At 39.3% G+C, this 25,053-nt stretch overlaps 1 protein-coding gene across 12 annotated transcripts in view; it reads right to left on the bottom strand.

The window, feature by feature from the left end:
- The window catches only part of col13a1 (collagen, type XIII, alpha 1), a 228,620-nt gene that overhangs the window by 100,023 nt on the left and 103,544 nt on the right, over nucleotides 1-25,053 (bottom strand). For 11 of the 12 annotated variants that reach the window (XM_030156714.1, XM_030156718.1, XM_030156720.1 and 8 more), the window contains exons 3-4: nucleotides 11,750-11,757; nucleotides 4,870-4,896 (exon numbers count right to left, since the gene is read on the bottom strand). In XM_030156714.1, coding sequence (XP_030012574.1) covers nucleotides 4,870-4,896; nucleotides 11,750-11,757 — 35 coding nt within the window. The remainder of the gene's footprint in view (nucleotides 1-4,869; nucleotides 4,897-11,749; nucleotides 11,758-25,053) is intronic. The other variant, XM_030156723.1, reaches the window with a different exon arrangement.

Below are 25,053 nucleotides of genomic sequence, written 5' to 3'. Positions count from 1 at the left end.
CTATCAGTGTGTTTTCTACGTAGACTCATCCCCTTCTATGTGTTGGTGCATAGATTCATGTGTTTTGAGTCCTGGTGCATCAGATGAGCTGGTATCTCTGTTATTAGAACGGTGCATATTCGTCTAAAGCCTTTAAATAGCGCTGGGCTGCAGCTGGGCTCTTTGAAGCCCTGTCCAAGGTCCTGATTTAAAGCCAGGCCTCGGGGAGGCTCTGGCACCAGAAGCCCTTCCACTTTAGAGCTGGGGGCTTTACAAAGTGCACAAAGTGATTATTTGCTGCAGCCGCAAAATACAACCTTCACTGGAGGAGATTTTACAGCCGTGGGATGAATTAAGTGTTTTTTTGTGTTTTTTTCAAAACCTCATTCAGTTCATGTGCTGCGCAGACAGAAACTGGATCTGTGAGTTAGTGTTCCTCTGTTGGACGACCAAAGAAATGTTTCTACTGTTCGTTTGCATTTACTCTCCATTGAAGGTAAAGGTTCGCTATTCATTCACACACACACGCACACACACACGCACACACACAGATATACAAAGGCATACATTTCATTTCACCATTACGAAGGAAAAGAAAAGCAAAAAAGAGCAACACTTGAGGTGAGTCGAAGGGTTTTCCTGAAAGGAGTAATTATGAGGGATTATCTAAACGAACAACAGCCTGATTAGATTCAGTTTTTGTTCCTGTCAGTGCTTAACATCTCAGCCAATAGGCTTATCCTGATTTTGATCATATCCTCCTGAGACCCAGCAGTGCATTTGTGTCCTCTGTCGGGGATCAAAGTTTCACAGTTTTACTTCAAAAATGCTGTCCATAGTAAAAGACAGTTCATTAAAATAAATAAATATAATTTAAAAAATGTTTCTGAAACTGTTGCATCATGCAGTTTCCAATCAGGACAATTGTTTAATGTGAAAAAGCTAAAACTTTCACTTTCTTGGGTCTCAGAAGGATATTCAGGATGTTGTCACCTTTCTAAAATAAATAATGAAGTCATTTTTTAAAAAATCATCAAATCAAACAATCATCCAACTATTCCATTTTCAGTCAAGTTTTTTGTGTTTCCTGAAAAATTGAGGAAAAAAAAGGGTAAGCAATTGTTTTAGAAATGTGACAAGAGCATATTGCCAATTGCCAAATAATTGGTAATTACAATGTTATTACCATACGCTATTTGTGCACAACCCTGTGGTGCTTACAACCCAAACTGAAACTAATTTTAATAACTTTGACTGTTCACTGATCCACTAGTTCAGCATTTTGATGCTTTTTAATTCTAATCTCCAGGGTAAATTTAATTCTCTCATTACTGACAGACTGTGGACACACTGCTGCACAAGTGAAGGTATTGGTTGCCTCCACTGTTTGTTTTCCTGTTTCATCATGTGGTTGAAGCTGGGCTGTGTAGGTCTTCTACACCGATTACAAACTTATGCCGCGTTTCCACTATGTGGAACCGGCTCGACTTGACTCAGCTCGACTCGACTCTGGTACCAGGTCCTAGTCCTGGAGACCGTTTCCATTACAGGACACTACTGACTTTACAGTACCTGGACGTCACAGCGATGTGGCGTGTTACTTCCGTGTCGTCTGCTCAGAGTTGCTGATAAACTTGCTCGTTGTGTGTTGTCTTGTCAAGCTCATGCTGAATTTTTACATTGGCCAACAAAAGCTGAATCTCCTGACTGAATGGTGTAGTTTTACAGACTGTCATCATGTGGATTAACCTACCGCTATATTTACTGTAAACTTGTGCATCTGTTTTTTATAATATGGCGGGTCACAGAGATGACTCTCTGACCAATCAGTGGTCTGCAGTGTTTACACGTCACCTTTTAGTATCTGGTCCCCAGTCCTGGAACCTCGGTGGAGGTGATACCAAAAAACTAGTACCAGGTACCAGATTCCAGGTCCTTTTTCATAGTGGAAACGCAAAAAGTCCAAGTCGAGTCGAGCCGATACCACGTAGTAGAAACACGGCATAAGATAAGATGTGAGTGTTTTATACTGAGTACAGACGAAGTACAGACATATGTTGGACACGTCCTTTGCTTTAAGTTTACATGTTGTCTTCTGTCTACTGTAACAAACAGAAGTGGTTTTATTACCTCATGTCTGTCAGGCTGGGAATAAAAATATACGTCATCCTTGTCATCCTCGAGGATAACACAGAATACTCTGTTTTACATGAATTATTTACATGGATTGATAGGATTAGTGGATCAGAAACGATGGACCATTTTAGGTCAGTAGATGACTGCGGTCACCAGTGGCTGTTTGGGTCTTTATGGGTTAAGTGCTGTAGTGAAAGAGCTGAATACTTCTTCCAACCCTGGGTAGCTTATGTGAATAATAAGGCTGTTCTTCATTCTTTGGTTTCGGCTCATGTTTCAGTGGGCTGTATTCCACACCTTCAGAACGGAACAATGTGATTCATCCATCACATCAGTGGGGTCGACCACCTCCTGTTATTGAGATCTATAATGTCACATAGCACAAGAACCACATTCTATGGAAAAGGCTCATTTTCTATTCTTACAGCGCCTCTTTCCAAAACCCACATCCTTTCGGCCCCATTCAGTCAAAGACAGATTGTGACTTCATTTCCCACTGTTTGACGGGGGGAATAATCCATCACCAACGCTGGAAGGAATCATGCCGTCGCTCCGACACCAACTGTCAGCAAGACCGCGCCAGACGAGTGAAATGCGAGGCAAGCGCTCTGCTTCAGACGGTGTTACAGACCCGTTACAGGAGCGGGTCTGTCAGGACCAAATACACAGAGACGGGATGGGAGGGGGAGACAAAGGTCAAGACAGACGACCACCTGTTGTCATGATGAGAAACATGTCCATCTGACACGTTTAGACTGCCAGGTCAGAAGGAAAGAGCAGAGTTAGACTGAAACATGACAGCACAGAAGCAGATCTGTCCAGAGATTAGGGATGGATTATAGTCAGGAGAGAGCCCAAATAAAAACAGAAGAGACCGAAGCAGCACACAGGCCAGTGGAGATGAGTAAATAGTGTTAAAGTTTCAGAATTACAGCTCAACATAACACTACTGAACTGATGTCTCTGATGTTTCTAGACTGAGAACATAGTGTTAACATATTTAAAGGTGCTGGAGACTTTTGTGACCAATTTTTCATCAAATCTGTCAAACCTCAGTCATATCCTCAGTATCATGAATCTGTGTGTCTGTCATTACTCACCTGCATCTCTTGCATTATGGTGAACAATTTTGAAGTGCCATCCACCAGAAACAGTCCATGTGTTTACAAACAGAGCTGGGAGAGAACTCGGGCATCTTCAGAATTTTGTCACGATGCGCATTGTGGGAAGCGAAGGCTTGCGCAGCCGCCTGACAGCGGCAGCTGGAACAGACATGATCGGAAACGCCAGGAACTCTCTTCCTTCTATGCATATTCCTCCAGCCGTTTCTGCGTTTTCACGTGTTTGTTTCATCCATATAATACCAAATGGTTGTGCTGCCACTGTCAGGTGGCTGCGCGAACCTCCATTTCCCACAATGCACGTCGCGACAAATTTCCGAAGATGCCCGAGTGATGTCCCGGGTCGGTTTGTAAACACATGGTTTGTTTATGGTGGATGGCACTAAGAAACTGTTAACCGTAATGCTAGAGATTCAGGTGAGTAATCACAGAAAGACTTACAGATTCATGATACTGAGGATATGACTGAGGTTTGACAGATCTGATGAAAAATTGGTCACGAAAGTCTCCAGCACCTTTAACTATATGGGCTTAAATTCAATGCTTTTGTGTTTTAGTGAATAGAACATAAAGCTAGCATAGAAAATATGATCTGTAGGAAACATAATTGTGCCCAGATTATAAAGGACATTGCTCTGTTGAATGATCAATGTTACCACCTTTGTGATTCAAGAACTTTGTGTAAAATCCAGTTCCTCTCCCTTAAATCCTCTTGAAGTCACTTAGGCTATGTTCAGACCAAGGTTATTATCGTTAACAAAAACTAACGAAATGACGAAAACTAGAATTGTAAAAACAGTTTCGTTAACTGAAATAAATAAAAACTATAATAAAAAGAAAAAACTATAACTAACTGAAACTGTATTGTGTGTTTACAAAACTAACTAAAACGTATAAAAATTATGGATAAAATTCCCTTCGTTTTCGTCTTTGTCAGTGTCGGATTGATATGAAATCGATTCATTTCCTTTAAGCAATTTTAGCTGCTGGCACCATATGATATTTAACGGTCCGTCACTTGTGGTTTCCAGTTGTCTTCTCGTCCCCACTCTACCTGGAAACATGGAGACTAAAGTTGGGAGAAAGCAACAGAGTCCTGTCTGAGATTTATTTGAATACGACAGAGAAGAAGAGAAAAGATATAAAGAAACTAAAACTAAACTAAAACTAAGCATTTAGAAAATAACGAAAACTGATAAAAACTAGCAAACCTGCTCTAAAAACTAATTAAAACTAACTGAATTAGAGAAAAAAAAGTCAAAACTAAATAAAACTAAACTATAATGAAAAATCCAAAACTATTATAACCTTGCCTGGAAGCATGGGAGCATTCGCGGTATAAGAAGGGAACAGGTAAAACCATGAGTGAATAGAAATAAGTGATTATGACTTCAGTGTTTGATTTTTTACATGCATGGCCTCATTTAAATCTAGGCAGCAATTATGTTATGATCAGATATGGGAGTCTGATAACAGATAATAGAAAGAGTGAAAATGTTTTCACTAGAACATAAGAATCCAATAAGTCAGTTTAAGAGATTTAGTCGAAGATGACACGACTCAGTAGAGATTCAGAGAGATCAGTGTGGACACATGCACAAACAGACACACACAAAGTCCAAAAGACAGTTACCGGAAAGCCTGTTCGTCCAGGAGGACCCTGAAAAAAGGGTGAGAGACAAGAAAGGTACAAAAAGGAAAGAGTGAGTATTACAGATGAACGTCTACATCATGAAAGACAGCTGCACACATGCCTTTTCTGTTCAACTGACAGTCATATTTAACACATGACACAAGACACCGAACATTTTCATCATTTCAACACACAAACATGCAAAGATTGGTTTTGGAGAGAGAACATGCTCAGGTTTGTTGAAAAATAAATAAATAAATAAAATAAAATTAGCCATTTTCAAACCTTCTACCTGACCTCACCCCACTGCTTAATGTGGATCTGGAAACATTTGAGAGCAGTGGCTTCCACAACAACAGCTTTGAAAGACTATATACTCAGGCTGTGAGAACAGAAGGAGCACACTGTCAAAAGTCAAGAGTGTTTTGTGTTGTTGAAGTGAGCGGAAAACAGAAGAATGTTCTTTATATTTACTGCTCTTCAGTGAAGCCTAATTAGTTGGAAACAGGAACTCAACTTTTTCTAAAAAACAGTGGAGACATTGGCTCTCTATGCTTAGTAGAATGATAACTACCTGCTCTTAAATACTGGCAACGCATCAGTATTTCTCTGTGAGTAGTCCACTGAGAACACCCAGAGAAACTAAGCGTGGGCGAACAAGAAAAAGGAAGTCATCATTAATGTTGAACTGAAAGAATGTCAAACGTTCTCCTGAATATTGGCTCTCACAAATATCTCACATAAATGTAGATGTGTATTCAATGCTGTTGTGAATCATCGTGTGTGAGTCGGCTTCATGTTATGTTGTGACTAATGCTGTCATAAAAAGGAATAATACACCAGTTAAAACCAGTGTTCTTTAAGCCTCAGGAAACTGAAACCCATTATAGCCATTTAACCATGAAATAAAAGAAATCCAAATATATTAGGTAATACTGTATGTTTTAATGCAATTTTTATATTGACATTTAATTTTTTTAATTTTATCTATATTATAAACAGTGATGAAAGTGAGGACAGAAAAAAAAACTGAACTTTTCTGAACATTTCATTCTGCATGCTCTTAGGTCCATTCTGGTGCACTTTGGGAGCAAAAACCTGGTTTGTTACCAATGAGTAACAAACCTGGTTTGCTTGCCTTCTGGATGTACTGTGACAGAAAATCACCATTTCTATCAGTTTCCTGGAGCCAGGACCACTTGAACTTCTTTTTGATTCCTGCGTCACACTTCAGTTCGTCCCCACGCTGAAGGACGATGAATTCTGACATGATTTCACAGAATATTTAGACGAAATACATTGGCGGTAAAATACTCAAAATGAATCCACCATCTTGTCTCTAGAGACACGAAACGGACCACGTGTCATCAACGGACCAATCAGAACTGTCGATACAAGTTCCATGTAGTAAACGAGCATCTCATTGGTCGAGACGAATGGAGAAGAAAGCAATATGGCCGCGCCCATGAGACGGACGCAAATAAACATAATTTACACTTTTCGGAGCAATTTATGTGTAATTTTCCAGCGGAAATGTTGCCAAACCAGACAGAAATGATCCGGACACGTTTAATTTACCGGAACATATGCTCAGTTTTCGAAAAAAAAAAGAAACAGATTTCCAGCAAAAAACGGAACACTTTCATCACTGTATAACAGCCAAGTGGCCTCTGTGTGCATGTGTGTGCGTGTGTGTGTGTGTCCGGGGATTCACACTAAATTCATACAAAGCTGACTGCTGCAGTTTGTCATTCTTCTGGTCAAGGAAGACAGTAGTGAAAACGGCAAGTTGATAGGACCAGTATTTTGGGAGATATCAGTAATTTTGGAATACAATAGTCTTACAATCACGTTGCTATGGTCAGAATGCTTTGGTGGTGACTGCTGGACAAATGCGGTACAGCATGTATGAATACACAACAGCAAAAAAATGACCACATCTACACTGTAGGCCCGGACTTTGTATTTATTAAAATGCTGTTATAAAATAATGCCCGCCCTGTGTGCCTGACCATACATCGGCATATGATGAATTTGGAGTGAAATGTGTAAGTAGATGAAAATGTGATCCATGCACACAGTCTGAGAAAAGCTTGAACCAATAGAATATTTTGCAGATGCAGAATGACAAACTCCGTGTGTTTTTACGGGTTCCTGCCACATTTCCAGAGGCTTTAAGCTTTTGCGTCAGACATGGACTGGAACTGCAGCCTGGTTCAGTCAAACCCATCCATGCTGAAGGTGCACGTCCAGGTGCTGAGTGCGAACACGCTGCTCATAGGTGCCCGCCCATTAGCTACCGGGTCTCCAGGGGCCGTCTGCAGGGGGGTCAGAGGTCGCCCGCTGCCGGAAGGAACCCTTCACTTGAATTACATAGTAAGAATCCAACATGTGGCTCCCATTTGGCAAAGTACTGCTGAATGAATGAGGGGAGGGGGGGTGTTCTCCTGGGGTCTGCTCAGCTCAGTGAGATGTGTATGAATATAAGAACTGATTTTGTGGAGCTCACTCTTATTGGTGTTATTTTACCCAGAAGCTGTCTTACTCTGGGGCCTAAGAGAGGGGCAAAAAATGGGCAATTAATCTGCACTTAAATATAAGTTTCCAGTGAAAATGCAGTAACTCTGTGCTTTGTGTTTTTGACTGACACGTTCTGTCAACACAGTCTCTCAGATTCTACTCATATGAAATCAAAAACTAACTGCAACATTATTCTAAACGTAATGCTGGCATCATTTTATTTTGTCTCTTGACCCAAACCAAAAAAATAAAGTCTGCATTTGATCTGAACCAAATAAGTGAACCAAAGGACTGTCCAGGTGTGAACACAGTCTAAGAGTTGGACACCAGAGAAAGTCCTCAGATTTTTACGTTTTTAAGTTTAGGCAGTAAAAGGGATTTGTTCAGCTCAGGAGTAATTTTGCTCCTTCAGATAACAACATTTAAATACTCTTTTCTGTGTTTCTAAATTGTTTGGTGACCTCAACCTAAACTACACTGCACTTTAAAAGTTTTGTGAAACTCTTGTTATATTTTGTGTTAATCATAAATTATTGCCTCTTTTTTAAATGTCTTGTTATCACCGATCTTTTATCCTGTTTTTCATTATGGTATGGTGTGTGTGCTACTTGACCTCTGACCTCTAGGCCAGGTCGCCCTTATAAAAGAGACCTCCATCTCAATGGGATTTTATCTGGTTAAATAAAGGTTAAATTAAAAAAAAAATATATATATATATGCAGTAGAAATCTGCTGAGGATCCCTTTGTAACGGGATGTTTTTGTGTTTATCTGACGATCAATGCAATAAAAGATCAAATATAAGTCTCAAAGTGAGTCAATTCTCTTCGTTTTCGTCTTTGTCAGTGTCAGATTGATACGAAATTGATTTATTTCCCTCAAGCAATTTTAGCTAGCGGCACCATAAAATATTTAACGGTCCATCACTTGTGGTTTCCAGTCGTCTTCTGGTCCCCACTCTACCTGGAAACATGGAGACTAAAGTTGGGAGAAAGCAGCAGAGTCCTGTCTGGGATTTATGGGAATACGACGGAGAAGAAGAGAAAAGATATAAAAAAACTAAAACTAAGCATTTAGAAACTAACGAAAACTAATAAAAACTAGCAAAGCTGCTCTAAAAACTAATTAAAACTAACTGAATTAGAGAAAAAAAAAGTCAAAACTAAATAAAACTAAACTATAATGAAAAATCCAAAACTAGTATAACCTTGTAAACCACAAGTGATGGACCGTTAAATATCCTATGGTGCCAGCAGCTAAAATTGAGTCAGAGTGAGTCAAAGTGAGTCAAAGTGAGTCAGAGTGAGTCAAAGTGAGTCAGAGTGAGTCAAAGTGAGTCAGAGTGAGTCAAAGTGAGTTGAAGTGAGTCAAAGTGAGTCAGAGTGAATCAGAGTGAGTCGAAGTGAGCCAGAGTGAGTCAAAGTGAGTCAGTGAGTCAAAGTGAGTCCAAGTGAGTCACTGGGAACATAGTGAAGTTTCTAGAGCCCTACAGCCACAGTGGACCCACCATTCCTCTGCACAGTTCTTTCCTATTCTTTGGGCTGATATATTCTTCTTCTGCTGTAGAAATCTGTGGATTACGCTGTGTTCCGAGAGCCTGGTGGTTCATTGGAAAACAGATGCAAAAAATGCTGCAGACCTCCAGGTGAAGATCAGTTTAAAGTCCAACCTCCACTTGAAAAATGAAGGCATGATCGGAGTAACGGAGCTGCTCTAAGCTGTAGGTTTCTGCTGTGTGAAATGTGATGTGTGATTGAATTTAAAACTCTGGGATCCTGTTGAGATGGAAGTGTCCTGAGAGTGGAAAATCCACCTCGCTGTCTGACCTCATGTACCTTTAAACCTCCTCCTCCTCCTCTGTATGAACAATCCCTCATATTTTCCAGGGAGGGAGATTTTGGCAGAGGTGATTATTAAACACCACGACACGACTGCGCAAAAGTCAAACTCATAGTGACCAGATGTTTCAGAGAAGTGTTCATGAAACCATCAAAGCACAGGAAGCTTTCCTTTAAGATAGTATGCTTTAGTTCAGGGGTGTCAAACATACGGCCTACGGGCCACAACCAAAGGGTCCAATCCGGTCCATGGGATGAATTAGTGAAATGCAAAAATTACACTGAAGAAATTAACGATCAAGGATGTTCAAATCATTTTAGTTCAGGTTCCACATTCAGACCCATTCAGTCTCAAGTGGGTCAGACCAGTAAAATACTATCATAATAACCTATAAGACAGGTGTCTAACATGCAGCCCGGGGCCAAATCTGGCACGCTAGAGGGTCCAATTTGGCTCGTGGGATGAATTTGTGAAATGCAAAAATTACACTGAAGGTATTAACAATCAAAGATGTTAAAATGATTTTACTTCAGGTTCCACATACAGACCAATCAGATCTCAATTGTGTCAGACCAGTAAAATACGATGATAACCTAGAAATAATTAGTTCATCTTCGTTTTACTATAAAAATAGTAAACTTACATGAAAATGTTTATATTAACAAACTATCCTTTTACAAAAAATGTGAATAACCTGAACAAATATGATCGTGAAATGTCTTAAGAGAAGTAAATTTATACCAATATTCTGCTTGTTGTTAAATGTTTTGTGTATTTGTAATTGTAATGTAAGTTGTAATACACGTGTAAATAATATCCAATCCAATCCAATCCAACTTTATTTGTAAAGCACTTTAAAACAACTGCAGTGGATTGCTAATAAACTTATAAACTGAGGCAGACTATTGTTAAAATTGCACTTTTTGCAGGTTTTTCTTAAGACATTTCAAGTTAAGGAAACGTTGTAGATGTAAATGTCATAATGTCATTTTTCTTTTTTCACTGTTATTCTTTTACTGGTCTGGCCCACCTGAGATCAGAATGGGGTGAAATGTGGTCCCTGAACTAAAACGAGTTTGACACCCCTGACCTATAATATAACAGTTCCCAGTAAACACCCCCCCCTCCCAACCCCCATATCACACCATGTACATGTACAACCACAATGGAAATACGTAAACACTATTTAAATTTTAAAAAATGTTTAATTCTAATTCACTATTTATATAAATATCTATAAACACCAAGTTCTCCCTAGACCAGGGACATAACATGATGCAGTGACTGACAAATCCTGAATGGGTTCAAATGTAAATGGGTTCATTCTTATTAGTGGAGTATCAGTGGAACTAGGGATGCACTGATATGGACACCAAACTTATTTTCTATTTTTGATGTTATGTTTTTTTTATCCATTTTGTACAAGGGACCAAAGAAATTATCATTTTGTGTCTTAACCCATAAAAACCCAAACAGCCACTGGCGACACAAACCATCTACTGATCTAAACAGTTTAATACCTGTTGATCCACTAATCCTATCAATACATGTAAATATTTGGTGTAAAATACAGTTATTCATCTTTACACAGTCATCAGATATGACCCATTTGGACGTTCAGAGGCTCCGTAGTTACCGTGGAAACACTGTCATCTTCTACAACATTGATTCACCAGTAAAACCAATGGAGTTGGATCAGTGACAGTGGATGGACACACTTGTTTTTACATTTAGTTAGCGATACCTTTGCTGGAAAAAGACACTTTTTCTTCATTTTTCTCTGTTTAGATATAACTAAAATTAAATTAACTCAGAATTTTCATGAACATCTACGTGATCTGAAAATTAGAAAAATACATACTTTACACCAAAATACAGAGGATAATATTATAACAAAAACAATGGTGATAAATCAGTTAAAAAAGGTAGAAATAGAGAAAAATTCATTTGGGAACTGTCACAAAAGTAGCATTGGGTCTTTATGGGTTAAAAAAAAGTTAATCATTTAAATTAACTAAAATATTAAAAGAATTAAGAATTAATTAAAAGAGAAAAATGAAGAAAAAGTTACTTTTTCCAGCAAAGGTATTGCTAACTAAATGTAAAAACAAATGTGTCCATCCACTGTCATTGATCCAACTCCATGGGTTTTACTGGTGAATCAATGTTATAGAAGATGATGGTGTTTCCATGGTAACTATGGAGCCTCTGAATGTCCAAAAGGTTGATATCTGATGACCATGAAAACATGAAAAACTGTATTTGATACCAATTACTGAAATGGATTGATAGGATTAGCGGATCAACGGGTATTAAATATTTGATATCAGTAGATGCTGTTGGTTGCCAGTGGATACTCGGCTCTTTATGGGTTAATGGGTTATGCATTTATGCGTTATGGGTTTGGACCATAAAATGGTCCAAACTATCAGACCAAAACACCATCCTCAAAAAAGCCAAAGGCAAAGGTAACATGGTTACTTTACCACATGCAGGTCAAACTGGGAGACTGGTCTACTTACTGGAGGGCCTGAAAGACAAGAAGAGACAAAGACAAAAACTTTAGATGGGTGTTTCAACAAAATTATAGAGAAAAGCAACAATTTCAACATAGTAGTAGAAAACACTGATGTAAAACAAAGTGAAAACACATTGAATTTAAAGCTCAGGGAATGATTCTCTGAGAAGAAGCTTTGTTTTCAAAGACACGTCATGTTCAATCATCAGAGCATAACGCAGTGTGGATTTCAGGGTCAGGACGGTAGTAGATCTGTGTGTGTGGTCTCCTGGGACTGAAACCTGAAAACATGGCAGGAGCCCTGGCAGCGGTGCGCATAGTCCGACTACCAATGAATCCTGGGATTGATGGAGGGAAACAGAGAGGCCAAATGATCCATCATCATCATCATCATCATCATCATCTGAAGTTTGAGCAGCGATGAACAGAGCAGAAGAGGAGGAATTTCCTCCACACCCACTGCACAGGCCAACACAAGATATTCAGCCTGACGACAGACTTTTATTCACAGAGACAGACCCTGAACCACAGAAAGAACCAGGACTTCACCAAATACAGTTCACTGAGAAGTTTAGACAGAAAGTTCTTATCACAAAAGAGCTGAGCTGAGAACTGACACCAAAAAGAAAAGTCTTATAAATCACACTGAAATTAATCTGCCAATGCACATGCAGTTCAGTGATATCCCTGCTACTGTGGTCTTGAAATAAAACCCAGAGTCCTATTGTTCCCATACACAGACGAGGTTGAGTAAAAAAAGGATTACAATTATTACGAGACCAAGACCTTCAAAAAGTGACCTCAAGTGTGGCAAATGTATCAATATGGTGAACTATGGTAATATTTAAAGGTGCCATATGTTGGATCGTGTCCAAAACTGGTACTGCAATCACATACAAAATACTGCAGAGCAGGGGTATCCTCTCCTCCTCCCCCCAGACTACAGGTTGCCAGATCCAGCATGAACGTCTACTACTAGTGTTTCCACTAATCCTTGCCACCACACCATAAATTTCATGCAAAAAAAAAAATCATCACCAGAGTTATTCTACGTATGTATAATATGTAATAGGCCAGGACAAAAATCCTGCCCACTCAAATTAAAGTTTAGACAGATTCAGGAGATAGGGAAAAGAGAAATGAGCCTTAAGTTTCACTTTTACTTCCTCAAAGTACAAGCACAGCTCAGATCGCTACCGTTTTGTTTCTCACTTTGTCACGATGTATTTGGGAATAATCAGAGTCCTTTTAGGTTTATTAACATCAGACATTTGTGATCAGAAGTGTTCCAGCTGCAGCTCAGTGGAACTGCCAACCTGGATGAACAAAGGCTACTGACTCTGTGATTGGCAGACAGGTGATGGGCGGAGCATCAGACCAAAACACATAATGACAACAGAAACATGATTTCAGGGCTGAAACTGAGCTTTTCAAATGCAAATATTCTGTCAGGACTACTACTGTCAGTGAGATCAGGATTTGAAATGAACAGGATTCCTTAATGTCTGGTGACAGTCAGGGCCATTTTAGAATTACTGAGAGCAGAATTCATACATACTGCACCTTTAATCTTACGATGGATTATCGATGCACTCTCACTGCATATCAGGGTTTCTTTCTTATGATTACCCTGCCCCCCACAGGGGGAGGCAAGGGGTATTGTTTTTGGTTTGATTTGTTTGTTTGTTTGTTTGTTTGTTAACACTCCAGCAGCAAAACTATCGGTTCAATTCATACCAAATTGGGTTTATAGATTGCCAGTGACCCAGAATAGATGTCATCCCATTTTGGGAAAGTTAAGTTCAAATTTTTTAATGATTTTTGAAAAATCTTCCCATTTACTTATAACAGGCAAAATATGTGCGAGGGGCGGGGTTTGGTGTACCTGGCACCACTTATTATTGAAATACAGCTGCTTTAATCTCCTTTCATGGTTCCTCCTTAGTGAGTTGAGTCACTGTTCTACATGTCCTCCAGGGGGCAGTCCTCGCCCAAGTGGGGCTGTGAATAGGGCTGAAGTCACAGAAGAAGAAAAAACAAACACCGGTGCTAATCTGTGGGACTGGAGCGGTGGAGTTCAACTGACAGATGTACCGTTTGTATCGTTTAAATCCAAAGTGTGGACTGATTTTGGCTTTTTTTTTTCATAAATATATTTGTCATTTACATTATTTTATAAGAACAGGCAAAAAACACAAACACATCAAAACAATCCTTACTACCCCCCACCCACACAATAGCACCCACTCCCAGTGCAACAAAACATACTTGACAGACACAACTTAATTGACTATACAGACAAGTCCTTTAAAAACTGCAAAAAAGGTGTCCAGATCTTATAAAAGTCTGTGATCTTTCCTTTAGCCAGGTACGTCAGCTTTTCCTGTGTCAGGTTAGAAGACATTTATTTAATCCATTGGTTCGCTGTGGGTCCTTGAATATCTTTCCATTTCAAAGAAATAACTTGTTTGGCTTGTAATAAACAAAAATTTAAAAGTTTTCTTTTTCTTCCAGTTACTTGAAACTGCTCAGGGAAGATGTGCAAAATACACAATTTTGGATCCACAGGGACAGACTTTGGCTTCTTTAGTCAGGGCTCGTGACTGCGACTGAATTACGGTCGCATGCGCCTGAGAATTTCGGTAGTGCGACTGTTTTTGAGATTACGATCGCACGGTGCGCCAAGTGAGTGAAAATTAATACATGCGCCTAGAATAATGGCTGCAGAAGTAACTCGTCAGCTGAAAATAAACAAGCTCCACGCCCCGCTGACTGAAGCGGAAAATCTAGTCCCCGCCCCCTCGCGTGCGCACGCGGCATAAACAAAAGGATCAAATAACTCCACCGACGTTTGAAACAATCTCCTGACTTCAGGCGTGGTGTAGACCACAGTGACTAAGGGTACGTTTACACGGCAACACTCCGCAAAGATTTCTCCTTTGCGTTATAAAATCATTCCGCGTTAAGACGCCGCCGCTATGATAACGATCTGCGTTAACATGAGTGCGCGAGGACGGCTGAATACGCTGTAGTGGCCATGCCAGACCAGTAGCTGGCGATGTAGAGCTGTAGTGAAACAGTGGTGGTAAAACAGGCGCCTGCGCACAAACAATTTCCAGTTTAGACAGCCTTTAAATGAGGAGAAGAAGAAGAAGAGGAGGAGGCGGACAACACTATTTACAAACAACAATGGCGAGTGGTCGTACAAAGACGCAGGACTTCTTTGTCTGGACAGACGAGCTGAGCACAGTTAGCAGCACGTATGTTGTTCTGAAACCGGCCATTGTTGTTGTGGTTGTTCCTTCTTTTTCTGCAGCTTTATTGTGTCATAGAGGCTGGCAAACCGGCTTGGAGGCGCATTACCGCCACCAACTGGCCCGGAGTGGGTTAACTGGCGGTTCTTGGCTGCACGCGCATGCGGTGACGTCATATTTTACCCCGGAACGCTCCGACTCGCGTTAACACGGAGCTGGAATGCGGAGTGTATCGATAACGTTCCACCCTAGACCCTGGTATCAAAAGTTTCCGGATTCAGGCACTCTAGGCACCGTTTCCATGTTAACAGAAGGCTAATCCGCGATGAACTCTTCCCGGAGTCGACTGAATCCAACGCCGTGTAAACGGCCCCTAAGGGCCTTTAGGCCATGAAATAAAAAAGTTGGTTGTTGCAAATAATGGTGTGATTCGTCTTTCTTCTCCAAGAACCAACTAAAGTATATACCACACATTGACAATTGTTTTGCACCTGTGTCAATGTAAGCTTTTTCTTTCATACTCTATTCAAATACTTTATTCTAGGTTGTTAACATTGCTTAAATACATATAGGAATATTACTTGGTATGGCCAAGAGTTTTGCTTGTTCTCCAAATTTTTTATATAATAGTGGTGCGCCTAGATTTTAGCCTGTGCTCCTAAATTTTTAGGGTTAGGAGCACAGTGCTCCTAGGTCAAAAAGTTAATTTTGAGCCCTGTTAGTGTAGATGGGACAAAGATGGCGAAGGACTTCACAGTATTTATGAACTGTCTCACAAAAATACGATACACGGGCAACACCCCAAACATGCACGAGAGACATGAGATGTGGTCTTTTCGGAATGAGTTTAGTGTCGATGTTTGTCAGACACATAAACAACATCCTGTTTCCAGTTCTGTTGAACTAAAACAGTGTCATTGTTTTTACTCTATTATTGTTTGGACTCTGGGTAAATTATGCTGCAAAATATAAACTACGACATTCATTTTTCTTTGTTTTTGTGTCACCCCTATAAACACACAGATATATTGTAGGTTATTAAGAGCAATATATCGATAATTGTAGCATCACCATATAGAGATATTATCGTGATTGTGAGCCATGTATCACATATCGTATGGAACAGGTGTCAAACATGCGGCCCGGGGGCCAAAACTGGCCCACCAAAAGGTCCAATCCGGCCCGTGGGATGAATTTGTGCAATGCAAAAATTACACTGAAGATATTAAACAATGGTATTAAAATCATTTTAGGTCAATTCAATCTAAAGTGGGTCAGAGCAGTAAAACACTATCATAATAACCTATAAATAATGAAAACCGCAAATTTCTCTCTTTGATTTGGTGTAAAAAAGGTAAAATTACACAAAAATGTTTACATTTACAGACTAGCCTTTTACAAAAAATGTGAATAACCTGAAATGTCTTAAGAGAAGTATGTAGAATTGTACCAATATTCTGCCTGTTACTACAGGTTTTGTGTATATGTAGATCCACTGTGATCTGCAAGCTGTGATGTACATGTATAAATGATAAACTAAGGTGTAATATTGTTACAATTGCACTTATTTTTCTTAAGAATTTTCGGGTTGTTCATATTTGTTCATGTCAGTTTGTAGATGTAAACATTTTCAATATGGAATTTGACTTTTTCACTCAAAAACGTAAGAGAAAACTTTTGAGTTGACATTACTTATAAGTTCTTATCCTATTATTTATATTATTTTACTGGTCTGGCCCACTTTAGATCATATTAGTCAGTATGTGACCCCTGAACTCAAATGAGTTTGACCCCCCTGTTGTATGGTATCGCGGGGTTCCCTGAGATTCCCAGCCATATTTACTCTTACTCTAAGACTAAGTTACATAGATATTCAACAGTAGACATAGTGTACACAGCAAGATATAAATGTATCTAAAAAAGAAAAAACTCAACTAAAGGCAGAGAAGCAGTGTTTGAATGTAGAACACAGGTCCCATAAAAAACCTTCTTCACCAAACTCAAATGTCACAGACTTTATTGAGTATCTGAGTTCGTTAGTCATTAAAGACAGTGAAACCTTATCAAACGCAGATTGTTCCAGAACCTGAAAACCTTCATCAAAAACATATGAGAGTCCCAGATGGTCATGACTCAGACCTTTAAAACACACCTCTCACAAAAAAAAAAAAAAAAACACTCCGCCTCTCCTGACCTTTTCACAAACACAATCAGGGAGCCTGCAGCCATCCGACAAAATCAATTACCTCTGAACACAGACTAAAGACGGCGATACATCAGTCACAGGAAGGTGGAGAAAATCACTAATGACAAATGCACTCTGGGAAATGTCAAACTGAATCCCCTGCTTTATCTTCTGTCTGTCAGCTCCATTTGTCCTCTCGTAAAAAACCAACAAAGACGAGACGAGAAGAAGAAGAAGACGAACAAGTAGTGCTTTTATAGACAACATGGAAAGGTTAGTGAATGAAGGAGAAGTTCGGATATTTCCCCAGAGGTGACGGTGTTCAGAGCCAAAATGCATTAATAAATCTTGCTTCAATTTCCTGCAAGAATAGGAACAGTTTGATCAAACAGGAGAACATTTGGTCAGTCCTCTGCAGGGTTGTGCAAGTTACTTCCAAACTGTAATCCATTACAGATTACTTTTGACTGTTATTTAAAAGTAATTCCTTATCTTACAATATTTCTGTCTCACAATTGTAGTGCATTCCATAACTCCTGTATTACTTTGGAGTTTCATAAGTTTAAAAGGAGGTAGAAAGACACTATTTTTCAGAGGTACAGGCATGAGGGAGGTGTTGGGGATCACCGGGTGTGATAAAGATGTACAAGTATGTGTATGTGTGTGTGTATATATATATGTCAGGGTAGAGACTGCGATCTGGTAGGATCGGCGATTCTACCAGTAGAGACTCCGATCGTAGTCTCTACCAGTAGAAACTCCGATCAGAGTCTCTGACCCTAACCCTAAACCTAAACCTAACCCTAACCCTAACCCGATCGGAGTTTCTACTGGCAGGATCGGAGTTTCTACCAGTAGAGACTCTGATTGGAGTTTCTACTGGTAGAGACTACGATCAGAGTCTCTACTGGTAGAATCGCCGATCCTACCAGATCGCAGTCTCTACCCTGATATATATATATATATATATATATATATATATATATATATATATATATATATATAAATATATAAAAGTGTATATGTGTGGGTGTATAGATCTGTGTATGAATATGTATTTACATGTATGTGTTATTGTATTATGTGTTTATGTAAATCATATTATATTTGTTCATAATAATATAAAGCCAGAAACCAAATTATTTAAAAATAAGTGTCAGTCATATTATGGTATATAGTATAGATTTGCTTAGACTAGGAGGGTTATTATTGTTATTAATTATATAAGGAGAAGGGGTGGAGTTTATAATAAGTTGTACTTCTTCTCACTGCTTTTCAATATGTATTATATGTCTTATGTTTAAATGTTTTGTTTATTTATTTCCTTCTGCTTTGACATTCATATTCGAAATAAATACATCAATCAATCAATCATACAGACTCCCATCACAAATGATGCGTGCGCAGTAGAACCCAACCCCCCCACCAAGTCAAATAATACCCCCCGAATACAAGACATAACAGAGCCTTGGGACCAATAAATTTGCACCCCGAAGTCCATGTGGGAGGGGCCAAGGACGCTGGTAGGTAAATCCACAATCGATAAAGAATTCTAACTAGTCCTAGAAACATTAGCTTATCTTGTCATTGCTGATCACAGGGGTCATGCTAACATGCTAACTAGGTTCTGTAAAGCAGGGTTAGGGTTAGTACTGAGCATACGTCCATGTGGACAATGGATTATTTGAGGAACACTTGCGCAAGTTTCAGGAAGCGTGTGAAGGCAGTTATTGAGAAAGAAGGAGGACACATAGAATAAAAACATTTTCTATTATGTAAATTTTCTTGTGGCAAATAAATTCTCATGACTTTCAATAAACTAATTGGTCATACACTGTCTTTCAGTCCCTGCCTCAAAATATTGTAAATTTTGCTTCCCCACCCTGTATATAAATATATATATATATATATATATATATATATATATATATATATATGTATGTGTATGTATATATATATATATATATATATATATATATATATATATATATATATATATATATATATATATATATATATATGTATATGTATATGTACATGTATATATATAAATAAAATACGATAAGAACGTTTGAGTGAAAAAAGTAAAATTCCATAATTAAAATGTTTAAATCTACGAACTGTACTTGAACAAATATGAACAATCGGAAAAATATTAAGTAAAATAAGTGCAATGTTAACAATGTTATGCCTTAGCTTATCATTTATACATGTGCATCACAATGTATAGATCAGTTTATCTACAAATACACAAAACATTTAATAACTGGCAGCCTATTGTTAAAATTCCACATACGTCTATTCAGACATTTCAGGTTTTTGACATTTTTTGTAAAAGGCTAGTCTGTAAATGTAAAAATTTTTGTGAAATGTAAGTTTTTTTTAACACTAAAACAAAGACAAAAAGTAGCAGTTTTCGTTATTTATAGGTTATTATGATAGTATTTCACTGGTCTGATCCACTATAGATTGAATTGACCTAAAATGATTCTTTCGATCTTTGATTGTTAATATTTTCAGTATGATTTTTGCATTTCACAAATTCTTCCCACGGGCCAGATTGAAGCCTTTGGCGGGATGGATTTGGCCCCTGGGCCGCTTGTTTGACACCTGTGCCTTAAAGTCTCACAGTCTTTTTTTTTTTTGGTGTGTGTGTGTGTTTTTTCATTTGAGCAATTAAATAACGGGCGAAAAGTGTGTTGTAACACATGCACTATTGTAAAATCTGACTGAAAATTGATTAGTAATGCCTTACACTACTGTGTTACAGCAAAAAGTAATCCATTAATGTAATCCACTACATTACTTTTGTTACTCCCAACACTGGTCCTCTGGTAGGTTCGACACATTGAATAAAAACCTCCAGGAGTAAAAGGAAAAGAAAGGGCCTTGCGCTGCCGTCCGTCAGGTGACACATTTCCCTCCTGAACCTGGACATTACTCTCTCCTTTCCTGTTATTTTTCTGCTTTTAGTGGCTCTCTCCGTAATCCGAGGAGTCATTTTTTTCTACACTGAGCCATATTTTTCATTATGCAGAACCCGAGGGCAAACAAATGTCAGGGCTGAACTGAGGGGTAACACAGAAAATACAAGTGCTGTTTGATTTCAAAGGAACAGAAGAGCCAAGGAAAGTCTTTGTCAGCTGGAGGCCCCGAGGATGAGCCTGTTCTCACTATGGAATTGTCACATTCGAACCTTTAGTAATCAGCCCTGGGCAACACGTTTTCAATGTGCGTGGTATAACTGACGGTACGGGGGAATAGTATCCATGTGGAAAAACCTCAGTAAGAGCTGGTTATAATTAGGGCTGTGTATTGGCAAGAATCGGGCGACACGATACAAATCACAATACTAGGAACAAAAATGAACCTCCACCATATCTGCATTTGAATAAACACCTAAAAATATCGATACAGTACTGTTTAATATTGATACAGCATTGTGAAATGAAATATCATAATATATTGTAGAACCAATATTTTCTCACACCCTTACTCATGATGTTAAGTTGGTCCAATGTGATTTGAAGTGAAATCATGACTCAATCTAGTTTAAAGAGTAGTCCCTGTCGGCATAAGCCAGTCTTCATTTAGCTCATTTAGTCATACTCTTATTCCAATCACTTGTGCAGTTGCTTCAAACACATGCAAAGCCAGTGTTGAGAAACCAACGGGCTCTTGTGGGTGAATCAAAAGGGGGACGCCCCCTGAAGTCTTCATGTTGGCATGCAGTGTGAGCTCTGGGTTCATTTCCGCTGTATCTAAGCAGTGCCTTACATAAGCACAGAGAACAGGTGTGAGCAATAGTTAGACAGTATTAAGCCTGAACAGAAGAAGGCTCGCTGTACATGATACCAGTCCACTTCCCTTTTTGTGTGTGTGTGTGTGTGTGTATTTATGACTTGATTTTGTTTCATGTTGTGCCCGCTGCTTGTTGCACATTAAGCTTCAGTCACCTCCTGTCAGGCGCCTCTTCATGTTCTATATTTGAACCAAACACCCCCCCAGTGGACCCCAAAGTGCCTTTGGATGAAGGTGCTCTGTAGTTTGTCCTGTGAGAGAAAGGCTCAGCCAACAGGATGTGATGGCAGGCCCAGAATGCAACAGGAATCCTGCCTCCATGTTTTCTCTCTTCATGCTTTCAGCTTTCCCTTTAAGGACGTGATTGCGGCTGCAGGAAAGACTAGAGGAGCTATGGTGAGGTGAATCCATCTGCACTTACTTATGTATGAGGAGCACGTTTTGGTAGACATACCAGTGTCCAGAGGACTTTTACTAATGATTGGAATCTCTCAAAACTTAGTGGAGATCACAGTCGAATAATGTTAGCCTACTACACTGGAAATGCAGACTTTGAAGAAAAACAATACCTCAGTGGGGTAACACTCAGCAGTTAGCGCCGTCACCCAGGGCTGGGTAAAAAAATCGATTTGATTGATTTTGGATCGATTTCTTTTTAATTTTGCGTAATCAATTAATGGTGGATGAGATCGATCTTTCAGAGCAGGACCTCCAGTAAATGACACGGAAACTGCCGACGCGGAAGGGCAGCCGGCTCCGTCTCGCAAACCCCTCGCGGAGACGGGGCATCTTGGTCGTGCTTGCGACGGTTCTGGCGCGGGAGGAACATGGAGGAAGGGTGGGGAAAACCCCTCTGTGGGAGGTCCTCCCGGCTTCAAACTGGAACCCGCAGTGCAGAGGAACTGGCCGGCGGAGGGGGGTCACAGAAGCCAGTTGTTCTGGAAATATTAACTCGATCACCTGTGGCTGAGGGCGGAGTTAGAGGAATAGTAAAGCGGAAATCACGAAGCTCCGCCCACCCTCCCCCTCCAGTGAGTTTCTTGTACCAAGGGCCCAACATGATTCTGTTTCGGGGGGGGCCAGACTGGTGTCAGTGCCCCAGGGTGATAGTAATGAGCCTTAAGGCTGGAAGCACCAGGTATAAAACAGAATAAAGATGATGAAGTCCGTTCCAATCCACAGTAGAAACATGGACATGTTTGTGTCCTGTTCATTATTTCAGAGCAGATTCATGTGTTTACTGATGAAATGTCAGATTTAGTTCCTTTCTAATATCAATATTGATTCTGTGTTGCATGGCTGCAGTAGTCAAATAATCAAGTTACAACTCAAAATTGTACTTTGGTATCACTAAATGAATCTGAATCAATCAATTAATACTGAATCAAATCGAATCGCAATTAATCGATTCAGAACCTTATGAATCAAAATCGAATCGATTCAGGAAATTGGCCATGATACCCAGCCCTACCGTTACCTCACAGGTAGAATTTGAGTTCAATTCCTGTATGGGACATGACTTCCCTGTGTGGAGTTCCTGCACGCCTTCCTTTTTCCACCACCATCCAAAAACATGTATGCTAGGTTAACTCTCTGGCCAGTGCACATGACTAAGTTATTGATTTGGAATTGGAATTAGTCCCCTAGTGACTGGGATGAGTCAAATGCAGAGCATGTGTACAACGCAAGTGTATCAGTGGATAAATAAATCTGTATTTACAAAATTTAAACACAGAACATCATGTCATCTAGGAACCCATTCACCCATAAAGACCCAAACAACCACCATCGACCAAAACCAACTACTGATGTAAACTGTTTAAAACCTTTTGACCCACTAATCCTATCAGTACATGTCAATAATTGATGTAAAATACAGTTCTTCGTCTTTTCACGGTCATCAGATATGACCCATTTGGACGTTCAGAGGCTCCACAGTTACCGTGGAAACACAGTCATCTTCTACAACATTGATTCCCTAGTAAAACCCATGGAGTTGGATCAATGACAGTGGATGGACACACTAGGTTTATGTTCAGTTAATGAGAGATTTGCTGAGAAAATCTCTTTTCTTCAGTTTTCTCTGTTTCTGATACAATAACCCTCCAGTTTAATCTGAACTTTTATGAACATCTACGTGATCAGTGAATTAAATAATGGAAAATTCCAGATTTTCTCTTGAAAATAAAGAGGCTAATATTATAAATGATGATAAAACATTGAAGGAAGGTTAAATAGAGAGATCATTTGTGAAGTGCCACAAAAGTAATACTGGGTATTTATGGGTTCAAGTAGAACAGTGAAAGAGCACAACCCTTCAGAACCTCAGTCCTGATGGTGTCTGTTATTCTCAGCTGACTTGACCTTTTGTGTTCAAACAGTAAACTGTGTGTTCGGCAGGTGGTCTGTATCTGGAGACCACCGTCTGTCCCAGGATCTGGATCCAGGAATAACCTGAAGGAATTTCAGCTCTGAAAATACCACCCAGCCCAAACCCACCCAACGACTTTCCCATCATGCCCTGCTTTCTCAGATTCCTGCCTCTCCAGTTGCTGTGGTAAACACAACACTGCAACGGTTGCAAGTCTGTCCTGATATCAGGCTTCTATGTGTGGTGGTCACTGCATGGAGATGCAAGAAAAAAATGTCAGACTGGAGAGGAATTATAAAACTGGGCGTCATCAGTGTCAGAACAGGCTTAGAATTGGTCAAATAAAAGTATCTATCTGCAGACCTCAATCAATCAATCAAATTATATTTATATAGAAGTTGGTGCAGACATTGGCCAATGGATAATATTCAGCATTTAGACTGGAAATAATACGTCAAAATATGCTTTCACCAACATCTGTTAGGACCCATTTGATATTCAGTAATTAAGAATTACATGGATTATTTATTATACAATGAGATATTCAACAAACCAATAATTATCAAATGAAGTGGAAACTAGATATGCTGTGAGTATGGCGTATAACTCACTAGCCGTGAACCTCGGAGTTCTTCTGTACGCGACACGTATCAGTAAACAAAGGGTCTGGAATCCAACTCTTCTGTTTCTGGTCTTTACTTAAAACTTAGATTGATACAAACAAAAGATGAATTTCTAAATTAAATTACGTGGCGGTCAAAAGACTGTGATACTCCTGGGCTCCAGGCTTCCGGTTGCGCTTCTCTTTCTTTACGTTTTTCTTATCAGCCTTAGCAGCCAATAGGATTGCATCACACAATGATGTCAAGACTTATGCTATCATTACTTGACATTCATATAATATACATAAATTATTAATAACAAATCAAATATAAATATGAATTTTTAACTGAAACACAAAAAAGGCTCTAACATATGCATTTGTGTTATGATTGTCAAATGCTTTGGAGTGACACTGGCCGATTGATCAGCTATTGGTTTTTTCCCGCCCATGGTCATGATTATATGGGCCTTTAAAAATCCACTCAGTCAACCTGTAAATGAGGCCGTCCCCATTTATCCACAAAGAGGCTGCTCAAACTAAAGGACAAAATAGGTCCCAATCAAGGGGCGAGGGCCTCAGTTCCAAAATAAAACGAAGGTAGCTGCGTCTTAAAGTTGTAATTCCAATGACAGCTTCTGGGGTTGGCTCCAAAAAACCATGGCTTCCATCGACTTCCATTAAAAATCTCTGAAAATACCATCTCAAACTGCACAGATTGTCTCATCTTTAAAGTAAATAAGTTAGTAAAACCAGGTATTTCATTTGCATTTTCTTTTATTATGTTTTTTGTAATTGTTGTTTTCATTCTAACAGCACTTTTTCTGTTTTAAAAACCCTTAAAAAAGGATTTTTTAAGGACCTAAGTTCCAAAATAAAGCGAATGTAGCTGCATCTTGAAATTGCTTCTGGCGTTGGCTCCAAAAAACCATGGCTTCCTTTGAAAATCTCTGAAAAAACAGATTTTCAGCTGCTCTCATCCAAGACACTTTTTCGGGAATCACGCATCAGCAGTCAAACACCCCTCGATGGAAACACCTACAAGTTGTACTTTGCTGAAATTGTAGAAAAATCACTTTTATTTTGTGGAAAATGT

Source organism: Sphaeramia orbicularis, chromosome 15 (genome assembly GCF_902148855.1).
Source record: "Sphaeramia orbicularis chromosome 15, fSphaOr1.1, whole genome shotgun sequence".
Taxonomy (NCBI): domain Eukaryota; kingdom Metazoa; phylum Chordata; class Actinopteri; order Kurtiformes; family Apogonidae; genus Sphaeramia; species Sphaeramia orbicularis.
This window is presented reverse-complemented; position numbering and strand designations above follow the sequence as displayed.